This window comes from Limanda limanda, chromosome 17 (assembly GCF_963576545.1).
Source record: "Limanda limanda chromosome 17, fLimLim1.1, whole genome shotgun sequence".
Taxonomy (NCBI): Eukaryota; Metazoa; Chordata; class Actinopteri; order Pleuronectiformes; family Pleuronectidae; genus Limanda; species Limanda limanda.
In genome coordinates, this window is record NC_083652.1 from 12698661 (window position 1) to 12719413 (window position 20753).

At 44.4% G+C, this 20753-nt stretch overlaps 2 protein-coding genes and 1 non-coding gene across 5 annotated transcripts; all 3 read left to right on the forward strand.

Annotated features, from left to right (window-relative positions):
- The first annotated feature begins 1259 nt into the window (after positions 1-1259).
- On the forward strand, positions 1260-11193 carry ldlra (low density lipoprotein receptor a). Its single transcript, XM_061090409.1, has 18 exons — positions 1260-1523; positions 4224-4349; positions 4443-4565; positions 4688-5068; positions 5156-5278; positions 5377-5499; positions 5622-5741; positions 5849-5974; positions 6086-6257; positions 6338-6565; positions 6657-6775; positions 6884-7023; positions 7162-7303; positions 7937-8080; positions 8167-8484; positions 8607-8687; positions 8779-8942; positions 9669-11193. Exons 1-18 carry the CDS (start codon positions 1448-1450, stop codon positions 9723-9725), a joined length of 2763 nt encoding a protein of 920 aa, XP_060946392.1. The 5' UTR covers positions 1260-1447; the 3' UTR covers positions 9726-11193.
- A 2467-nt stretch (positions 11194-13660) lies between these two features.
- On the forward strand, positions 13661-20676 carry kri1 (KRI1 homolog). Of its 3 annotated transcripts, none has more exons than XM_061090031.1 (19): positions 13661-13932; positions 14526-14797; positions 15835-15911; positions 16012-16114; positions 16194-16293; positions 16545-16599; positions 16682-16731; positions 16809-16911; positions 16997-17074; positions 17173-17279; positions 17362-17590; positions 17702-17872; positions 18330-18402; positions 18598-18707; positions 18792-18954; positions 19029-19159; positions 19587-19651; positions 19730-19825; positions 19904-20676. In XM_061090031.1, exons 2-19 carry the CDS (start codon positions 14713-14715, stop codon positions 20388-20390), a joined length of 2283 nt encoding a protein of 760 aa, XP_060946014.1. In that variant the 5' UTR covers positions 13661-13932; positions 14526-14712; the 3' UTR covers positions 20391-20676. The 3 variants fall into 3 exon arrangements, with proteins under 3 accessions (XP_060946014.1, XP_060946015.1, XP_060946013.1); XM_061090032.1 differs by having other exon boundaries at positions 14635-14797; XM_061090030.1 differs by lacking the exon at positions 13661-13932 and having other exon boundaries at positions 14412-14797.
- On the forward strand, positions 19358-19456 carry LOC133023862 (Z30 small nucleolar RNA). The gene has a single exon (XR_009683085.1). It is a non-coding gene; the product is annotated as a Z30 small nucleolar RNA (small nucleolar RNA).
- Positions 20677-20753: the final 77 nt, after the last annotated feature.

The window sequence follows — 20753 nt, forward strand, 5'->3', positions numbered from 1 at the left end:
CGAAGATAAAAGCCGTGCTGATGACTTTACAGCCTCGGTTTAGATTTTATTAGGATGTTAAACTCACTGGTTCGACCGCGACTCTGTGTAAACCACATGATCCGAAACTGCTGCAGTTACTCAACGAAGGTCGGCTGCAGATCAGCGGCTGATGGTCTCTTAGACTTTGTGTTTACTTTATGAAACAGCTAGTTTTGAAAGAGTTAGATTGAACACGAGCTGAAGGGATGAGAGGTCACACGTCACCAGAGGGGTCGCGTGATGATGAAACATCAAAAAACACACAGAACACAGAACACACTCATTTCCAGGATCCATTGATATTAAGCTGCCAATTTTTTCATGTTTGATCTGTGAAAACACAGAAAATGTGTAAATATATAGATATTTATCACTTAAGATGGAGTAAATATATACATTCATACGTAAATTCAAGAAAATACGTTGTCAACAAGTCCAGAAAAAAATATATTTTACTAATATGAGGAATTAAATATTTACAATTTCTAGAAAAAAAGTAATGTTAAATAATTTTGGGGAAAACCGTAAAAACAGATTAATTATTCAACATTTCTCTTCAAATTTGAATGCTTGATTTGACTTACATGGTTTATTGATCATATATTTTAAGGTTAAGAAAGAAATAGTGAAATAAAGTGATGATGATGATGATGATGATGATGATGATGATTATCTTAAAGAGCCAGTGTAGTCAAATACATCTAGTGTCTTCCCACTCAGCATATTTCATATATGAATATTTGAGATATGAAGACGTGTACAGTGTTCTGGTTTCATTATTTATTCTTGAAGTATTTCATATTTTCATTTGAATATCTAGAACTTATTCAGATACATGTTGCCCCCCCCACCTCTTCCTTCTCCTTCTGTATTACAGGGGCCCCTGAGATAATCACATCCAGGTCGTCAGAATTCCTGTCCACACCCCTGCCATGAGGCTTGTGTGTGCCCGGTGCTGGTCGGGTCAGGCTTTGCCTCCAGGGACTGAAAACACCAAACAGTGCGTGTGTGTACGTGCACGCGTGTCTCTGAAAGGGTTAAATAAAACTCATAGTAAAAAATCCAATCTCCGCAGAGCTCCGCCTCCCAATTGTTGAGTGTGTTCGCCTCAGGAATCACACCACTCCAGGGCCCGCCTCCCCCCCCCACCACCTCCTCCTCCAGGGCCCGCCTCCCCCCCCCCCCACCACCACCTCCTCCGGGGGCCCCTCTCGGTCCCACCCACCGCTGGACCACATTGAAAGGGGTCTGATGTTGTCAAACAGTGCAGAGCATCTCCTCCTCCTCCGAGCATCTGTGAGCCCAAGAGCACGTCCTTAAGTATTATTATAGAGCTTTAACACACACACACACACACACAGAGACAGACACACACAGAGAGAGACACAAACACACAGACACACACACTGACAGGGTGAATCTATAGATGCGTCTTCCAGTGCGTCTGAAAGCCATGGCACGGCCGTTCCTGCTGCTCCTCTTCTGCTGCCTGCTCCAAACCGGTAAGTTTCCAACTCCTTGTATTTTTAAATGAGTAATTATGTTATAATTAATAATCTATATTCTGCTCAGCTTCAACGTGATAGAAAACGTTTCTGCTCTTGTTTGAGTGTCTGGTTATAATCGTTGGCCATGTGTTCAGGGGTGTTTGGGTTTGAACTCCTGTGACAGCACCGGATGCAAGGTGATGGGGGGGTGGAGGGGTGGGGGGGTTCACAGTTATCCCCAGAATGTAGGTCATATCTCCTCTATGCCCCCCCCCCCCTCTCACTATGGAAGAATAAAGCAGAGCAGCTCTCAGCAGAGTGAACACAGGCTGTGCGTAAAAAAGCCAGAAAATGGAAATTAGTGCCACTTGCAGTTCACTCATTGAACAAAAAAACCACACAGCAGCCTGTGTGTGATTGTGTGTTTTACAGTTGTGTGTATTGTTGCCTATATGATGCAACCGCCTGTGTGTCTTTTACCTCAGACGCCCCTGCGCTGTGGGAAAGGAGCGCGCAACTTTATCCTCCAATACAAACACTGACATTGTCCCAGGGCTGCATTCCTTCACTTTTTGGATTGCACACTGGGTTGGTTGGGAGGTGACTGTCAGACCAGTTTGTGGGTCATGGGAGCTGGTGTGTGTGTGGTGAAACATGCTGGGACTGGTTGTCGCCTATTTCTTCAACGACACATGTGTCATCTTTGTTTCCCAATGTTGAGAAATAGTTGTGTCTCACTCCTGATTGCACAGAGGAGGAATCCGTCCTTTTCAAGGTGATTTCTTTTATTGTAATTGTTTAATTTTGTGATAGTTTCAAGTTCAAGTTCAAGTCCAAATCCGTAAAAGATTCAGTGGAGCGAAGTTTGTGCACAAACAAACAGAAGACAATACAAACAAGTAGTTTTAAAAGACACTGAAAGTACAACTTCTCAGTAAAAATGAGTTTGAATGATAAAAGAGAGACGGTAGGCACATAAAAAAATAGTGTTTTTATTGTAAAGCACTTAAAAGAGTTGTAGCAGCGTCCCTCATCTGTCTCTCATCCCATAAAACACAGCAGACAGATCCTCAGAGAAATAACCAGTGAACCCGATGATTGTTATTCTCCCAGCACAAATCAATAATGTTGCCATTTAGTCCAGTTTGTCCTTCAAGGGCTGAACTTTAAGCCCATTGAGTAAACAGTCAGCGTGAACTTGGATTCTGTGTCATCAGTTCCAGGGAATAAGAGCCGTTCAATGAAAAGGGAAAGTTTGAGATCCACCTCCAAGTTCAACCCTCTGAGATCTTTTGTGTGTGTGTGACTCACAAGGATTTCTGTGTGATAAGCTCTCGTTTGTCAACATGAAACTGATCATTATCTTTACGGTGAAGGCAACAATGCACAACTTCTCACTTGGAGTCGTAAAGAAAAGATTTATGTTCAACCGAGTGACTGCTGGGAATTACTGACTCATTTAGAAATACTACAACACTGGCGTGAAGCTTTTCTTCAGGCCGGCGCTGCTCAAACGTCGGCGCCAGATGTTTGACTTCACCCAGAAGCTGTTATGATTGACTGTGCTGTAAAAACTTTATGACACACACATTACTGGATGTGTAACTGGTTTCCATCCATTCATGTAGGACACAAGCTTCAATTATGAATATTTAAAGACACAGATTTAAATGTTTAATAGCAGTAACACATGCTACATGCTCGCGGTGGTGTAACGGTCAAACACCTCTCTGTGGCCCCTGTCAGAAACAGGTGGTCCTACGAGGTATTGAACCCACGTGTCCAGCTGGAGGAACGACCTCGAGTACCCCCTGGTACACACTGCCCCCCCCCCCCCCTCTCCGTGTTGATGTACAGTCTAATGGTTTCTTCCAGTTCACTGGTCTCAGTGGGTTCAGTGAAGATGGGGGTTGGGAGAGCGACACTGTCTTGAGTGTTTCTGCTGGCCGGCACATTAAATGGCGGATAATGAGATTTCTATTGTGATCATCTACTTGTGAGCATCAGCATCTCTCTGCCGGTGATGAGAGCGGCAGCTTGTTTACGTAGCTGCGGTGAGGATCTGTGTTTGAGTTATAGTTTAACCCTTTATCTGCCTTATTTAAACAAGCAGCAACATGCGTGTGTGTATGTGGGTGTTTGATCGTGTGTGTGTCATGCTGGAGTGCACACTCCCCCGCCCCTCACTCCTGTGCCAGCGTGTCCAACACCATAACACATAGTTTTCCCCCAAGTAGGGGGGTGAAAAGTGGGAACAAGGAAAATTACACCAAATGTTGATTTTTAAATATCTGCTCTATAGAATATTACTGCATAAAATGGAAAAAAATAATTAAAAGCTTGTTTTTATTGGACAGGACATTCATCATTTATCACTTTTCATTGTTATCATTATTTTCATTGGGTGGATGAGTAAATCAAGTTTCATGATTAGAGCTTGTTGACTTTGGTGTGTTGGTTCAAACACTGATCCTCTGCACCCGAATTAATCTTGATAACGTTCATGATTCTTTAACTTTTCCAGATTGTACAATCATCAGATGAACATTTTATCGAATACTTTGGTTTATGACCAAAAAGCTGCTAAAATCAGTGTGTGAACATTGTCGTTGAGATTCTTTCGTCATCTCACAATCTGGTGATAGAGATTGTTTGAGCCTCTTCAGCAGAATCTCTGACAGTTGAACTGACACTATGTGTTGATGTGTGTCACAGATGCACTGACGACATGTGGAACCCAGCAGTTCCAGTGTGGGAATGGGAAATGCATCACGTCCCGATGGGTGTGCGACGCCTCCGATGACTGCGGAGACGGAACCGATGAACTTCCTGCTACCTGTTGTGAGTATCATGACTGAAATGGTTTTCAACACGAACCACAATCCCCACAATCCTTTGGTCTCATTATATTTTCCCTGCGTGTTTCACTCTCAGTGGCTAGAACGTGCCGGCCGACGGAGTTCAGCTGCCAGGACCGTCTGAACCAGTGTGTACCACGCAACTGGCTCTGTGATGGAAAAGCTGACTGTGAGAACGGAGCGGACGAGGAGAGCTGTGGTGAGTTTATCCATCTCAAAGGGTCAAGACCTCTAACTCACCCTACTCACTACTTCTTCTACTAGTGCTCCAAAGTTCTCCAGGTGGTTCTTTCCTCTGATCTGTCACATTCACCTTCTCAGCCCCCAAGCAGTGCACCAACACTGAGTTCCAGTGCCGGAGCGGCCAGTGTGTGTCGGCCTCCTTCAAGTGCGACGACGAGGCGGACTGCGAGGACGGCAGCGACGAGGCGTCCTGTCCGGCCACCACCTGCAGCCCCAGGGCCTTCCAGTGCAATGACACCGTGTGCGTGCCGCAGCTGTGGGCCTGCGACGGCGACTCCGACTGCCCCGACGGCTCGGACGAGTGGCCTCAGAACTGCGGCACCAAGCTACCTGCCACTCCGAGCCCTCACCAGTGCACCTCCCTGGAGTTCCACTGTGGCAGCGGCGAGTGCATCCACGGCAGCTGGAAGTGTGACGGAGGAGCCGACTGCCACGATCGATCGGACGAAGCCAACTGTGGTGAGTACGGTTACATCATCCTTTACCCGTGAATCCCACCCTGTCACTAGTTCCAATCCTTAACTCCTGCCCCTTGGCTCCCTGCAGATCGCCGGACCTGTCGTCCTGATGAGTTTGAATGCGGGGATGGAACCTGCATCCATGGGAGCCGTCAGTGCAACCATCAGTACGACTGCAGGGACCGGAGCGATGAAACCGGCTGCGTCAATGGTAAGAACCAACTTTCCTACGTCAGATCTCAAGCCTGTGTCTGTGGTAGGTGACCTCATGTTATAAACTCATGTTGTATTCTCATGCGTCCCGCACAGCGACCCACTGTGACGGCCCAACCAGGTTCAAGTGCCGCACCGGGGAGTGTATCCTCATGGAGAAGGTGTGCGACAAGAACCGGGATTGCAGGGATTGGTCAGATGAGCCTCTGAGGGAATGTGGTGAGTCCAGAGGCCCCTCATTCATTAGCGTCACCGTTAATCACTACCTCTGTGTATTTAATGAGGGTGCAGCTCAAGAATGTTAGACACCAAACCTTCTCTTCTTCTTCTTCCCTCTGCAGGCCTTAACGAGTGCCTGTTCAGCAACGGTGGATGCTCTCACATCTGCAAAGACCTGAGAATCGGCTTTGAGTGCCGGTGTCCTGCTGGATTCAGCCTGGTGGACCAAAAACTCTGTGAAGGTAACGGCCTACCGCCCAGCTACCATCAGTAACAATCAAATATCCACGTGCACAATTATTAGATACACTGCTGCATGTTTTAAGTTCCTCTCTCCTCATTGAATCAGATATTGATGAGTGTGCCAACCCGGACACCTGCAGCCAGATCTGCATCAACCAGATCGGCAGTTACAAATGCGATTGCGAGGATGGTTACCAAGTCGACCCAGCAAGCAAAGCATGCAAGGCCATCGGTAAATAAACGTTTTTTCCTATAAATAAGAGGGTGTCGATCAAGTGCTGTTTTTTTTATTTTTATACTTTTAGTTCTATCAACTAACCCGGCTTCTACTCTTATTTTGTAGGAACGATAGCCTACCTTTTCTTTACCAACCGCCACGAGGTCAGAAAAATGACCCTGGACAAAAGTGAGTACACCCGAGTGATCCCCCGGCTCAAGAACGTCGTCGCACTGGACATGAACATCGCCACCAAAGAAATCTACTGGTCGGACATCTCCCAGAAGAAAATCTACAGGTGAGTAAACGACACGATCAGAATGAAACAGAGCCTGTTTCTTGTTTTCCGTGTTTAATGCTTGTCATCACTTTCACCAGAACCCAGATGGACGTGGCCGAAGACGCCGCCCACCACAGCACGGTCATCGGCAGCGACATCGATGCTCCTGAAGGCCTCGCCTTCGACTGGATCCATGGGAACCTGTACTGGACCGACAGCATCCGCAGCACCATCTCCGTGGCAACGGCGGACGGGAGCCGGCGCAAAACTCTGTTCCGGCGCGACCTGTTGAAGCCCCGGGCCATCGTGGTGGACCCCCACAGCAAGTGAGTCTGAGAGCATCGATAAATACACATTTCCATAACGTGCTTACGAACCAAAACACTCATTGTGTTTATTTGTTTTTACGCCTCTCAGCTTCATCTACTGGACGGACTGGGGAACTCCTGCTAAGATAGAGAAGGGGGGGCTGAACGGAGGAGACCGCTCGGCGCTGGTCACTGACAACATCGAGTGGCCCAACGGCATCACGCTGGGTAAACTTCAGCATTCACGTTTTTCTGGTTTCAAGTCTTTTATTAAAAAATCTACTCTGTGGTCAGTCCTGTGCGACTTGCTGACCCCCCCGCCTGCTTCCTCCACAGACCTGTTGAGCCAGCGGCTGTACTGGGTGGACTCCAAGCTGCACACCCTCTCCAGTATCGACGTACAGGGCGGCGGCCGACACACCCTCATCATTGACGAACTCAAGCTGGCTCACCCACTGGGACTCACTGTGTTTGAGGTAGTTATTTACCATCTGATAAACTTCACTCGCCAGTTAGCACAAGGATGTGGCTCACTTCAGGCAAAGATGCAGGACTTCTGGCCTCTGTCCATAATCTCTTGAATGTTCAACTTCTGTCGTTTGTTGTGTTTCCAGGAGAAAGTTTTCTGGACCGACGTCAGTAACAACGCCATCCTCAGTGCAAACAGACTGACGGGCGCCGACATTGTACCGGTGGCCGAGAACCTTGCATCACCAGAAGACATTATTCTTTACCACAACCTCAAACAACCTGCTGGTAAGAGACATCACTAGATTATATCTTTATCATCTTGATTTGGTGACTGAGGTAAAAGTGGAGACAGTGAATAATACTTGTGAAAAACTCCTAACCTAAGTGTTTTATCTTTGCACATAAGATGAATCATGATTTTTTATTTTTCTGGTTCATCAAACCCAAAGGTTCTTTATACCCGACTGGTACAAACACAGAATATTTACCTGTTTCCAACTAGTTATTCAGCTTTAGAAAAGCTACTTGGCAAATTCTTTAGCTGTGGTCAGATCTGACCCACATAGCAAATCTTTGTTGTCCCAGATTTGGCCCAAACTGTCAAACTGTCATCCGCCCTACATGCCACGTGACATGTTGGCACTCGAGTGGTCTGCTCCGGTTTTGCCAGATCTGGGCCACAAGTGAACCATATCCACACCGCATGTCCACCATGCCATATTCACCATTTACCACATGGGCCACTTTAGGTTCACGTCCAGATTTCACCTTTCCTAAAGCGCTGCATGTTTGCCAAATCCCCTATACTTGCTTTTTGATATTTGGGCCACAATTGCTAGATAAGTCCATTTTGATTGATTATATATATTTAACAGGGCTTAACTCATCAAAAGTCTTAAATCGGTGTCTTTGTTCCAGGGAGGAATTGGTGCCAGGTTTCCAACGGCGGCTGTGAATTCATGTGCCTGGCCGCTCCTCAGGTGGGACGCCATCCGCCCAAGTACACCTGCGTCTGTCCGGATAACATGATGCTCGCCAGAGATATGAGGACGTGTGTGCCTGGTGCGTGAAGCAGCAAAAAGAGAAATTATGATGAAGAAGAAAAGAGATAATCAGACTCTCACCTTTTACCTTTTGTTCTCCACCAGCTGTTCCTACACCGGCAGCTCCTGTGCAGCCTCAGGTTCCAGCTACCAGTCCTCCTCGTCTGCCACCAGCGCCCCCCCCAGCCACACCTCGACCCACAACCAGAGCCACACCCAAGCCCCAGGTCCCCACCACCACTCCAGTGCCTGTCGTAATCACCAGCTCTGCAGCCAAGGCAGCACCACGCACCACCAAGCCGTTGGTCAGGACCACCACAGCCCAGCCAAGGACCACCACACCCCAACCAGGGACCACCACTCCCCAGCCAGTGAAGCCTAAAATCCCCCAGACCACCACAGAGGTTCCGGCCACCTCTCCAGGTAAGAGCCCATCATGGTGTTTGCATCCTTTGAAACATGATTTATCCCGGTGCTAGTTGGTATTCACGTAGCACCGGCCCTGGTGTGAAGTGAATCATTCACTGTGTTCCCTTCTCCTTCAGATGCGCGACCTGAGTTTGCTGCAGCCGCCCCAGAGACTGCCTCCCCCACCCGGATAGTTCTGTACATCGTCCTGCCTCTGGGTGAGCAGCTCAGTCCTCATGTATAATTACAAATATTTCCAACACCACCTCTCATGTCTCACCTCTCTCTGGATTTCTCTCCCTGGTGCAGCGGTCGTTTGCCTCGTGGCCATCGGTGCCGTGCTGCTGTGGAGGAACTACCGGCTGAAGAACACCAACACCATTCACTTCGACAACCCCGTGTACCAGAAAACCACCGAGGACCAAGTGCACATCTGGAGGAGCAACAGCCCCGATGGTTACTCCTACCCAAAGGTGAGTGTGATAGGAGTCACTGAAGATCTACTGCTCGACTTTAGCCCAAGTTTTACAAGTTGTCGACAGCAAAAAGCCCAAAATCTGAGCCAAACCATGTAAAAATCAGTTTCTAATCACTTAGTTTTCAAATGAAAGGGTATTTGATTGTGAATTCTGAATTCATTAATCTGTTTTACGACGTTCTCACACCTGTGTGGTTTGATCTGGTCTCAATCAGTTCATCTGTTTTTCCCTCTTGGTTCTTTTTCTTTTCACACTGAGCACAATCCCGTCAAAACAAAACATCCCTGCAAACCACGTGACAAAGTTCACTATCGGTCAAATGGGTCTGGGGGCGCGGTAGTAAAATAGTAAATACAGGAGGAAGGTCCTTCTGGTCTGGTGCATATTTCTGTGACAGAAACATCACTCAGCAATTTAACATGGAGCCGCCTACTAATATTACACAGGCCACCGCGGTGCGTCCGCTCTGCTGCCCACAGGGGACCTGTCACTCAAATTAGCACCAGGTGCATTGGGTCGGATCGAGGTCAGATCCCGATCCCACCACAAAACAAAAACAGAACCCAGAGTCCGATTGAAACCAGATTAAAACCAGAAGGTGTTAAAACGCCCTTGTAGATTTATAAATATTTGAAAATTATATATTTTGTTGTTGTCAACACATGCAGGCAACACTTTATTCTCTGTCTGACATTGTTTTTTTATTTGTTCTACCCTCAGAGACAAGTTGTGAGCTTGAATGAAGAGGCAGACAATCCAACCTTCACAGAAAACTGAGCCTCGTGGAGAGAAGACGATAAGCTACCTTGGACGTCCTTTTGTGTATTTCAGTTTTTTTACCTCACTCAGCACAACTATATGGAAGTCGAAGCCAGAACCAGACAAGCTTGAACCACTAACTCCTCCCAGAGGAACCAGTGCTCGTCAGTGGAGAAACACTTTGACCAAACTGTGATGATTTACCTGGAGAACTGTGAGATTGTTGAATCTGCGTCAGTTTAACTGAACTCATCGGACCCAAGCCTCGAACTCACGTTACATGGATTTCACAAATGAGTGTTGTAAATATCACATATTGTTATTTTTGTATTCCACTGGTTTTGAACAATCACATCTTGAACTATTTATAGTTTAAAGCAGCAGTTGACATTTTGGGGGAATTATGCATAAGTGCTTACTTGGCTTAGAATGAAGGCACCGGCTCCACCAGCAGAGTTTGGCACCAGGAACAGAAACTGCAGACAAGTCTTGTCGAGTCTTGTCCCAGAACCTGCAGAACCACAAAAGTCATTTTTACTTGATGTTTTTGTACATTTTAAATGATGAAATGTTTAATAATTGAGCTTTTGAGTTGGTGAAAGGCAGATTCTGTTATTTCTATTTTAATGTTTGGGCAGAGCCAGGTCGCCTGATAATGGTCGTTATGCACAATCTTCCAATGTCTGACTTTCCCCCCCGTTAATGTCAAACTCTTCCACTTGTTGTTTTTATTCCCGAGACAAACACAGACATTGTGTTGAGACTCTCAGAGAAAACAGGTCACAGTGACCGTTAGTAGCTGTCTGTGATTTCACACTTTCTCCTGCTCGTTCTAATGATTTGTGGGTCGGCCGTTAATACACAGGAGAGACGTCTTTAAACCCCCCCCCTCGGTGCCCCTCAGGAGGAACCAGAGAATTCCTCGAAGTCGGAGAAGCTTTTGATGGAGTCACGTGCGCTTCGCCTCGTGTCCAGCACCCGGCCACGTGTGTGTGTGTGTATTTACATCCTGCCTTAAAAACAGAACCTCAGTTTGCCTTATCCCAGCCTCTCCTGACAAAACAAAGCCAGGGGCCCATCGTGGCTTTTCCCTTTTTGATTTGATTCGTGTGTGTTGATAAATGTGTGCCTTTTTGAATGACTGTATTTGTTCGCGTGTTGTTAAACTCAGTGGATGTGTGTACAATCAACGTGTCTGCCTGTTTACAAAGGACTGTGTGAGGGATGTGGCAGCGTCTCGTGCTCCGGACAAACACGTCATTGTGTTGTGAGCTGGTGGCTTTTTTCTCAGAGACATAATTCACGAGTGCGAGTGACTGTACGAAAAAAATCTAATTCACTGACCAACGAGCAGATTAAGTGTGTAAATATCATGTTCATAAATGTAAATATTTGTTTTTGGTTATAATGTCAGTGGTTTAGCATTTGTTGTAAACTTCAAACATCAGCTGTACATAAATAAATGCTTCTATTTATTAGAGAATCACTTCTTTCTGGGTTGGGTTTCTGTGCCTGAATTTACACAGATGCACTAAAAGTTATTTCACCCATTTCACTTCTGCCTTCATGTGATCCAGTGGAAAATAATGAATATATATGATAAATGTATGAATATGAACACAAACGTATACAGAGAAAAACTGTTTCAACAATAGTTTTTAGTATTTCAACTATTTATTCATGCCATTTTTTATTAAATCATTCAGTGAACTTTGTCCATCAGCTACTGTTTAATGTTGTAAATACTTTTTAAAAAATGAAAACACAATGTTACTTTAACAGTTTATCTATTATATTCAGCCAATAGCTCAATTGCTTATCTACCAGTTTTAGCTTATTTCAATGGTTTATCCTTAACTTTTTTTTTCTTTCATCCGTTGCTGTTTCAACAATTTCAAATAGTTTTAATTATGTATCATTACTTTTCGCTGATAAAACACAACGGCTACACAATAATATTTTCCAAGTAGCTTTATGGTAGTTGATGGTTTCAGTTTCTTTAATCTATTTAAATTTGTATCAGTTGAACTTAAGCTAACAAACTCAAGGTTGTATTAATCAGTTTTCAGTAACAGTTTGAACTGTTATGATTTCTTATCACTAACTAAATGCAATGGATTCATATTGTTCCGACGGTTTTGACTTATTTCAATTGTTAATTCATAAATGAACTATTTCAACAGTTATTCCTTAATGGATAACTATATAACTATTTATCCATTATCTTTATCAAACAGTTTCAACTGTTCATAAACCAGTTTTAGTTCATTTCAACTTTTTATCCTCTTGAGTTCAGTTCAGTTATTTTTACTGTCTGTGTTTGGGAACCACTTCCTGTACGACACTCGGCCACAACATGAACTTTTCCATTTTTCTTGATCTAGTTTTTTCTGCCTGTTTCGCCGTCTCTGGTGTAAAACCTTCTCCACTGTACATCTCCTCCACGTTACTTTCCATCTCCGTGTTGTTGCTGGCTGAGCTGAACCTGAGCTACGTGGCAGATGATAAGGTTTGAAAAATGTACATGTTTGACTGTTTAATAGCTCTGGTATGCACACATGGCGGAGAACACAGGGGGGCGGGGGGCTTTACATCTCTCCCCCTCCTCCCCCTCTCTCTCTCGGGGGGCCTGCCTGTGTTATTGTGTAGTTCCTTTTTGTGGAATGCGAGAGTTTCCTGGAAAGTCCAGACGTCACAGAGAAGCAGAGAGCCACGGTTTCTTGGAATCTTCAAACGCTGTGAGAGCACATGTCGGAAAAGTAACACAACTCCTTGTGGGAAAGTCTCTGCAACATAGTTTCCTCATGACATAAAAAAGACATGATTACATGAAAGATGGAACGTCTGGATACAGTCTGGATACATTTATAATCTAGTCCTTTTCCACTTCACAAGGTCTTCTCGAACCATCAGTGAAGTTTATTGATCTGATTTGTGTTTGCTCAAGCAGGGCGAGCGGTTTGTGGACATCATCATGATGCGTTGGTGATGCATCTATTTGTTTTTGAGCTTTAGGACGACCTGACAACTACCAGAGAAGAGAATGTGTGGAAACAACCATCTGTGTGACCCCCAAACATCTGCATCTCTAGACCGGTCACGTGCAGAGCTCAAGGTTTTAAGGAAGTTATGAGCTGATAGTGCAAAACATGCAGATAAGAAACAAACCGGTTGATGCTGACTTTCAGTCTATACTCTCCAGGGAAAACATAAACTGTAGACAAACATTAACACAGATACATTCATCCTCAGATCCTCGGTCAGATCAATAACTCGGACTCCCTCTACTTTGATACCATTTGTTTTTGTTTGCACGTCCAACAGAAAACGTCTGGTTTTCGGAGAAAGGATAAATCTGAATCTTTTTACATCAGCAATCATTCATTTGAACATGAAAAGGTTGAGCGTGACCAGCTGGATCATTTCAGGTTTGACCACAGATTGGAATAAATTCATCTGAGGTCACTGAGGCTTTTTCTACCTCTACATGTTTATGTTTGTACAAAGTCCTTAATGTCGACTTTTAGCTTCTATCTCAGGTTTATTATAAACAGCCAAACAAGTTGGTTTTTCAATGTGATCACATTTACATTTTGGTTTGGATGAAACATTAAACGCCTCTTTTAGTTCCTTCCCTGTTTCCACTTATGGACATCACACCACCGGACGACATTTCTGTACCAGTTCCAGCGAATCACCAGATATTGAGACACGATCGCTGAGTGGGTGGAAATACAACATTAGCGCTCGCCTACATAAACAAATAGACCCAGCTGGAGGCTCCGTCCCTGGTCAATCTCTGACCTTTGCTCAGGCCATGTTTTGCTGGAGAGAGAGAGAGAGAGAGAGAGAGAGAGAGAGAGAGAGAGAGAGAGAGAGAGAGAGAGAGAGAGAGAGAGAGAGAGAGAGAGAGAGAGAGAGAGAGAGAGAGAGAGAGAGAGAGAGAGAGAGAGAGAGAGAGAGACTGCTCAGACAGTGGCTGGTTCCTTTAATCATATTTAATCCAACTTGTTCAGAGAGAATATGAGAGACAGGAAACAAATATTAGGATTTGCTGATTTACCTTCATGATGCACAACACTGGCAAATACACAGTACAAGAGATATGGGACAACTGTGTTGTAACTTATTGTTTTTCATCATGTGCCACTTGTGTGAGTTGTGTGTCTGTGATCAACATCCAGTGTCATACGTCTGCTTCTGCTCGCTGACGTCCCAGAACCAGGTCGGGTGTCACATCACACAATGTTTTGTTTCATAGAGTCCTCTCATGTTCAGTAAATATCCGCCGTCATCACTGGTCATGATTCTCCCCACAGAATTGATCACTGACTCAGCTTTAGTTGAAGATGTTGTTTACTAGCGGAGGTGATTCGCTGACACAGACAGTACCATCACTCAGAGTCAGAATTATATTAATATTGACTGATTGAGTCATTGAATGAAAGTTATTAAAGTAATTTTACTGAAATATTTTAAATGTAAAGCTGAAGTAAACACAGGGGCTGATATACAAAACATTTAAAAGCAACGTCTGCATGTTTATAGACAACTATAGACAAACAGTTTGGATCTTTAGATGTGAAGCTTTAACATTCAAAACATTTATTCTCCCCTGCATCATATTGTTTATATTATATTTGAATATATATGTATGTATATTGTCTTTGTAAATCATTATTATCGACACGTGATTTGAGGATGATACATAATATCTTTGTTTCCTGTTATTTTTAATTAAAAGAAAACGTTTAAAGTAGTTTTCACATGAAATAAAATTACACAACATTTCCTAAAATCTAAATGATGTCACCAAAGGAGGTGAAACTGTCCCGAGCGCGCCCTCTACAGGTCAACATGTGTAACCTCCTCCTGCCTCTTGCACCGGAAGCCACGTCATATCCCTGTCGCACATGTGTTCCTGCAGCTGACATGGCTGCTCGTCGCTAGCTCTTCCTGATCCAGCTTCACGTGGTTTCTCTCTCTCTCCTCCCGGGATTCCAACATGTCGGGGAAGCCGGAGCTGAAGATCAACCCGAGGTTTGCGCAGAACTACGATAAATACCGACAGAGAGAAGAACTCCAGCGGCGTAAGTTCGCGATGCTAACAGAGAAGCTAACAGAGCAACGTGGGGGGAGCGAGGCTAGCCTGGTTGTTTATCTCTTGTGTGTTTGTTAATAAACAGGAAGTGAGCAAGTTAACAAACAGGAGGAGGATGATGTGAATGTAAGCAAGGCGAAGTTCGTAGCTCGGATTTAAAGAACGTGTCGTTAAGTTAAAGTTAAAGAAACAATAACAAACACAGACGTTAGTAAACAAATCCATCATTAGGAATCAAACACATTCAAATATATAATAAAAAGTTCTGTTCTTCCATCAGTCATTGTGTTAAACAGGGATTTGTTTTCCACTTGTTTTAGATTTTAAAACCCAAACTGATTTCAGCTGCTCAAATATTCACATGTGGTCACTTTCTCTGACACATGATCATCAACTGAATATGTCTTAGTTTGTGTTAACATTTAAAATAAGTAATACTAATAGTAAAAGTACTATTATATGTACATTGTCTTTGTGTATTGTCTTTTCTTTTTTACATTTGTATATCCCCTTGCAGTCATATTGCATTTTTAAATCAATCAAATCAAATCTCCCCATTGTGCGACCAATAGAGGATTATTTTATTCTATCTTATTTCATAATCCCTGCTGATCCCTGTTAAGCTACAAATATTAAAAGGATATTAAACATACGCTTGTACACATAGGAAACAATGTTATTGTCTATAACAGCGTTGTTTAATTGTCGTACCTTATATACAGTCGAAGTTAGTCTTTGCCCATGAATGTGATTATTTAATCTCTACTCAAACATGTACTTTTATCCGTTTCCAGCAAACAATCACTTTCTGGCTCAAAACTGAGGCTGTGATATGTATTTATTTTAACAGGTTGTTTATTGTTAGTTTGTCAAGTATGTTGAATTAAAAGTCCACATCTCTATAACAAAATTAGGCAAAAGGAAAAACAAATGACAACAAATGCACATTCAGCAAAGAAAGAAGAGAGAAAGGAAATAAAACTGTTGTTACTTGACATCATCTTTCTGTCCTGTGGTGTTTTGCAGTGAAGGATCGATATGGAGACCGAGCAGATGAAAGTGACTCTGAGTCGTCAGAGTCCAGCTCCGACGACAGTGAAGTGGTCGGTATCCATTCCTCCTCCCTCTCTGTCTGTAGGTAAAACTTTCTCACTGAGGTTTTCTGACTGTTATTTACCCCCCCGCCCTCTCTCTCCCTCTCAGGAGCTGGACCCTGCAGTCGAAAGAGACTTTTACAGAACGTTGTCGCTGCTGAAGAAGAAAGATCCAAAGATCTACGAGAAAGATGCCACGTTCTACTCAGAAGGTGACAGACCATCAGGGGTGTTGCCTTCACATTTAGATTTTTCTTTTAAAGAGATGATGAGACTATCTCTTGGTTTCAGGAGCGTCCACCACTGACGAGAAGCCCTCGACTTCACAGAAAGTCGCGAAGCCCATGTACCTGAAGGACTACGAGCGTAAAGTCATACTAGAAAGAGAAGGGTGAGCGTCAGGACCTCAACAAGACGACTGGGTCAGATTCATCAAGTCTCTCAGATTCTGATGTCTGTCCTAACTTGGCTAAAATCGTCAGAGTAACTAATTCTGGCTCTGATCTACAGGAGTTAAAGCACTTTTTTAATTGTAGGAAATCCCTCAGATCTGTGTTGATGGTCAGGAGACTTGGAAACTTTACGTCTTGAAAAACAATATATTGATGAATTTCTAAAACAAGTAATAATATTGTTTTGCAGAAAATATGAAGATGAGGACGACAGCGATGATGAAGAGGCCGCCATTAGAAGAGAGGTAGTGAAACCTATATGATCATTTTGCTGCATCTTGATCCTCGTGTGAGTCACATATTTTAAACGTGTTTTTTCCTCGACAGAGAGCCGCCTCTCCGAGCTACATCCAAGAGCAGAAGCAGCTGAAGGAAAGGTGAGACTCAAACCATCTAGAAAGTGTGCTGCAGTATCACTCGCAGGCTATTCACAGAAACCTAAACCTCTCATCAGCTTCCGGAAGTTCATCCAGGACAGTGACGAGGAGGAAGAGGCAGTGGAGGAGGAAGAAAAAGCCCAGCTGCTGACGAGGAGGGTCAAATCGCAGGAGGAGAAGGTCAGACACTGGAAGCTGCTGCTCCTCCTTGAAATAATACAAAAGCATCAGAGCTCTGGTTGAACTTGTTTGTATCTGTTGGTAGGATAAAGAAGAGGCCGACTACATGGATTGGATGAAAGGTCAGGGTGAGGTGGACGGTCCAGAGGAGGTGAAGGACATGGTGAGTGTCTGCGTTTAGATGAGAGAGAGAGAAAGAGACGGTGTAAGAAATCCTGTTGGAACATGTAAACATTGAATTGTTTGTTTGTGTTGGGACAGAAATACCTGAGGGACTACTGGAACGACCCAGAGCTGGATGAGAAGGAGTGCTTCCTGAGAGACTATGTCTTGAACAAGGGATACAAGGAAGGGGACGGCGAGGACCGGTACGTCTCTGTCTGGATTTGAGCTTTTCTGTCTTGGGCCTTGAATTGAAGGTGTATTTATAAATTATCCTGGTACGTTCAGGATCCCAACTTACGAGGAGCTGATCCAGGATGATCCGAGTGATTCTGAAGAGGAAGGGGAATCCTTCTTGCAGCGGCAGGAAGACTTTGAGAAAAACTACAACTTCCGCTTCGAAGAGCCGGACGCTACGCAGATCAAGACCTACCCCCGAACCATCGCCACCTCCGTGCGCACCAAGGACGAGCGCAGGAAACTCAAAAGGGATGAAGTGAAAGAAAGAAAAGACAAGGTCTCTCATCCAATCAAGCTCCTGATCTCTAAATATAAACATTAGCTTCTTAGCAGTAAATAATAATCTGCCCTCAGACGTTCCTAAACCTCTGTCTCTCAACTCTCTCAGGAAAAAGAGCAGAAGCAGGAGCAGCTGAAGCAGCTGAAGAACCTGAAGCGTAACGAGATTGTGGAGAAGCTGAAGAAGCTGAAGGAGCTGACGGGCAACGAGCAGCTGGCCTTCAGTCAGGTGGACCTGGAGGGAGACTTCAACCCAGACCAGCACGACCAGCTCATGCAGGTAGGGGGGCACAAACACTCCAGTGTATTTATTGACTAATTAGACGTCTGTGTGTTTTTAACACATTAAAATCGTCTACATGAAGCAACCAAGGTCAGAATACTCCACTTTATTGCTGATTCTGACAATCAAGGTTTAATGTTATTTAAAAGTGATGTTTACATGACATAGTCTCAATCTGGTTAACATCAGTATATTGGTGTCCATGTCTGTGGGCTGATCTTCGCTCAGATGACACCGCCCACTGAGGAGGCACAGATGCATCATGGGAGTAATTAAACCCAGGTGTGTGCTACCCAGCTCCCACAGGTGATTTGTGTTTGGTTAATTGGACTGAGAACATGTGCAGCTGCCTCCGGACTCAGAGATTCACTGTTTAAAACCCACTGCTCCCAGTAACCACTCCGCTCCCACTGCCCTTTATCAAGAGATCACCCTTCAACCTTCTTCCTTTCAGAAATTCTTTGGAGATGAATATTACGGAGGAGAAGAAGATGAAAAGCCTCAGTTTGATGATGAAGATGATGAAGGTAGGCCTGTGATTTCTTCACACTAGTTTGTGCAGCGTTGTTCAGCTGTGCATGTTTTATTTGCGTGGAAAGAATCTATTTTTCTTGACATTTACAACCTATTATCATAAATGTTTTTTTTGTAGCTTTGCTCAGAACGTTGGAACAGGTAATTGTATTCGTGTCATGCTGACCTGTGGCGTCTTGTGTGTTCAGAGCACTGGAACTGGGACACGTGGACCGGAGAGGGACAAGAGGAAGTCTACGGGGGAGAAGGAGAGGGGCATGAGGCCACTGAGCCACACTGCGACGATCAAGACTTCATCGTGAGTCTTCTATCATTTTACCTGAAGGCATCATTTAATCCTCCTCTGCTTGAATCGCTCACTCAGCTCATTTTGTTGCAATAGATGGATGCCGACTTCGACCCGAGTCAGCAGACTGCCTCGAAGAAGAAGAAGAAAAAGGAGAGGAAGAAGATGAAGAAAGAGGATTTACCGCAGATGGGCAAAAAGAGAAAGAAGTCCCACTTTGCCGAGGCCATCACCCAAAACAAGCCTGTGTTCGATCCTCGTAAGTGTCTTGGGTCTCCTCACGTAGAATCTGTGGTGTGGTTGTTATCTTACTGAAGGCTGTTTGTGTTTCAGAGGAGAAGAGCTTCGAGCAGTACCTGGACGAGTACTATAAGCTGGATTATGAGGACATTATAGACGACCTCCCCTGCAGGTTTCGCTACAGACAAGTCCTCGCCAACGACTTCGGTCTCTCCACAGAGGAGGTGAGGACACTGGACATAAAACCTGAGTGTTCACAAAGACCTGTGTCTCTTCAGCTGCTTCCAGACATGAATTTTCAAACTAGTTTCCAAGCTGATAGCTGCTCTGGAGTTCTGTGGACACCAGACATGGGGATTTGTGTACAGTCGGTTGTTTTAGGGTAAAAAATATAACTTGTAGGGACTGGATGTTGGTGAATGCTGCAGTGATGAGTCATGAGGTGAATGAACTGGTATTGCTTCCCTCCGGGGAAAGCTCTGACCTGGATATGATCTCACATTAATCTTCTCTCTGAGCAGGACACACACTGATGAGATAAAGCAGCAAAAAATAGTTTCTAAAAGTTCTGATTATACAACAAACAACTGTGTTGCATGAAGATGTAAATTATTGATCTGTACTATTGAATAAATCTGGTTCTTTCTTCAGATTTTACATGCAAATGACATGGAGCTGAACCGGTGGTGCTCTCTGAAGAAGACCTGCATGTTCAGGTAGTGATGCCGTCCTCACAGGTTTTACACTTGCTCTGTTCTCATGTAATTTACTACACGTGAATCCTTTTCTTTCAGGACTGACCGGGAGGAGGTGAGTGATTTGAAAAACTACAAGATCAAGGCCCTGAATGAGAAGAAGAGGAAAGAAATCCTGAGCTCCGTTTATGCTGAGTGAGTAAAACACAATTTGTAAACTGATCAGAAATGATCAATCCTTTACTGGGATACTTATATGAATTTTATCTACAGGAAAGACGAGGAGTCGGCTAAAACCAAGGGGGGGAAGAACAGGAGGGATCGTCAGAACAACGCTGAGAAGCAAAGCACATCAGCAGAGAACGGTGACGCCGGCCCAGCCATGGACTCGACTGATGAGACGGTTGCTCTTGGAGACGGCGGCGACGGCATGGAGCAAGAAGAGGAGGAAGAGTTCCTGATACCCAAGAAAGAGACGGAACAGGAAGAGGAACCACAGGCTGCTGCTGTCGACGCGGCAGGTAAAGTCGTTGAGGTGAAAAACAGGACTGAGAAGCCAAACTTGCCCAAGAAGAAGTTGAAGCGCCCTGGTGGGCGTGTCCTCTCTGCTCGCCGCGGCCTGACGATCGGCGGCCGAGAGTTCAGTCGACAGAGACTGAAGGCTTACGGTCTGAACCCCAAGAGACTGTACTTCAAACAGCTCGGCAGACAGAGACGGAAAGAGAGGGAGAAGATGGAGAAGCAGAAAAACAAGGAGTAATATCTGCCCATGATGAGCCAACACATTTTATGATTTAACAGCTAAATACCTTATGGTTCACTTTTTGTTTCATATTGACCTTTTAGATTTCAACTAAATTTGTACCTACAAAAGAACATTTCTACAAATTCTGGGACCAAATCTGGAATCAGCTTGTTTCTTTCATATTGTGAACATTGAGATTTCAGAATCTGTAATAAACATGCAGGAGAACTGTGATTTTCTGGTGATTATTGATTAAAAACACTGAGCCTGATGAAGGCAATAAAATGCGTTCTTGCCAACATTGTGTGTTTTACAGTGGAGTTGTGTTGAAAAAATTAATGTTTAGAGGACCTACAAAATCCTTGTCTTTTACATTAT

Bases quoted from the DNA above. Each gene is read 5' to 3' on its own strand.
- ldlra (XM_061090409.1), top strand. From the start codon at position 1,448: ATGCGTCTTCCAGTGCGTCTGAAAGCCATGGCACGGCCGTTCCTGCTG. The intron at 5,500-5,621 runs GTGAGTCCAGAG...TTCCCTCTGCAG, and splicing joins TGAGCCTCTGAGGGAATGTG to GCCTTAACGAGTGCCTGTTC. The intron at 5,975-6,085 runs GTAAATAAACGT...CTTATTTTGTAG, and splicing joins CAAAGCATGCAAGGCCATCG to GAACGATAGCCTACCTTTTC.
- kri1 (XM_061090031.1), top strand. From the start codon at position 14,713: ATGTCGGGGAAGCCGGAGCTGAAGATCAACCCGAGGTTTGCGCAGAAC. The intron at 17,280-17,361 runs GTACGTCTCTGT...TGGTACGTTCAG, and splicing joins GAAGGGGACGGCGAGGACCG to GATCCCAACTTACGAGGAGC. The intron at 18,955-19,028 runs GTAAGTGTCTTG...TTTGTGTTTCAG, and splicing joins CAAGCCTGTGTTCGATCCTC to AGGAGAAGAGCTTCGAGCAG.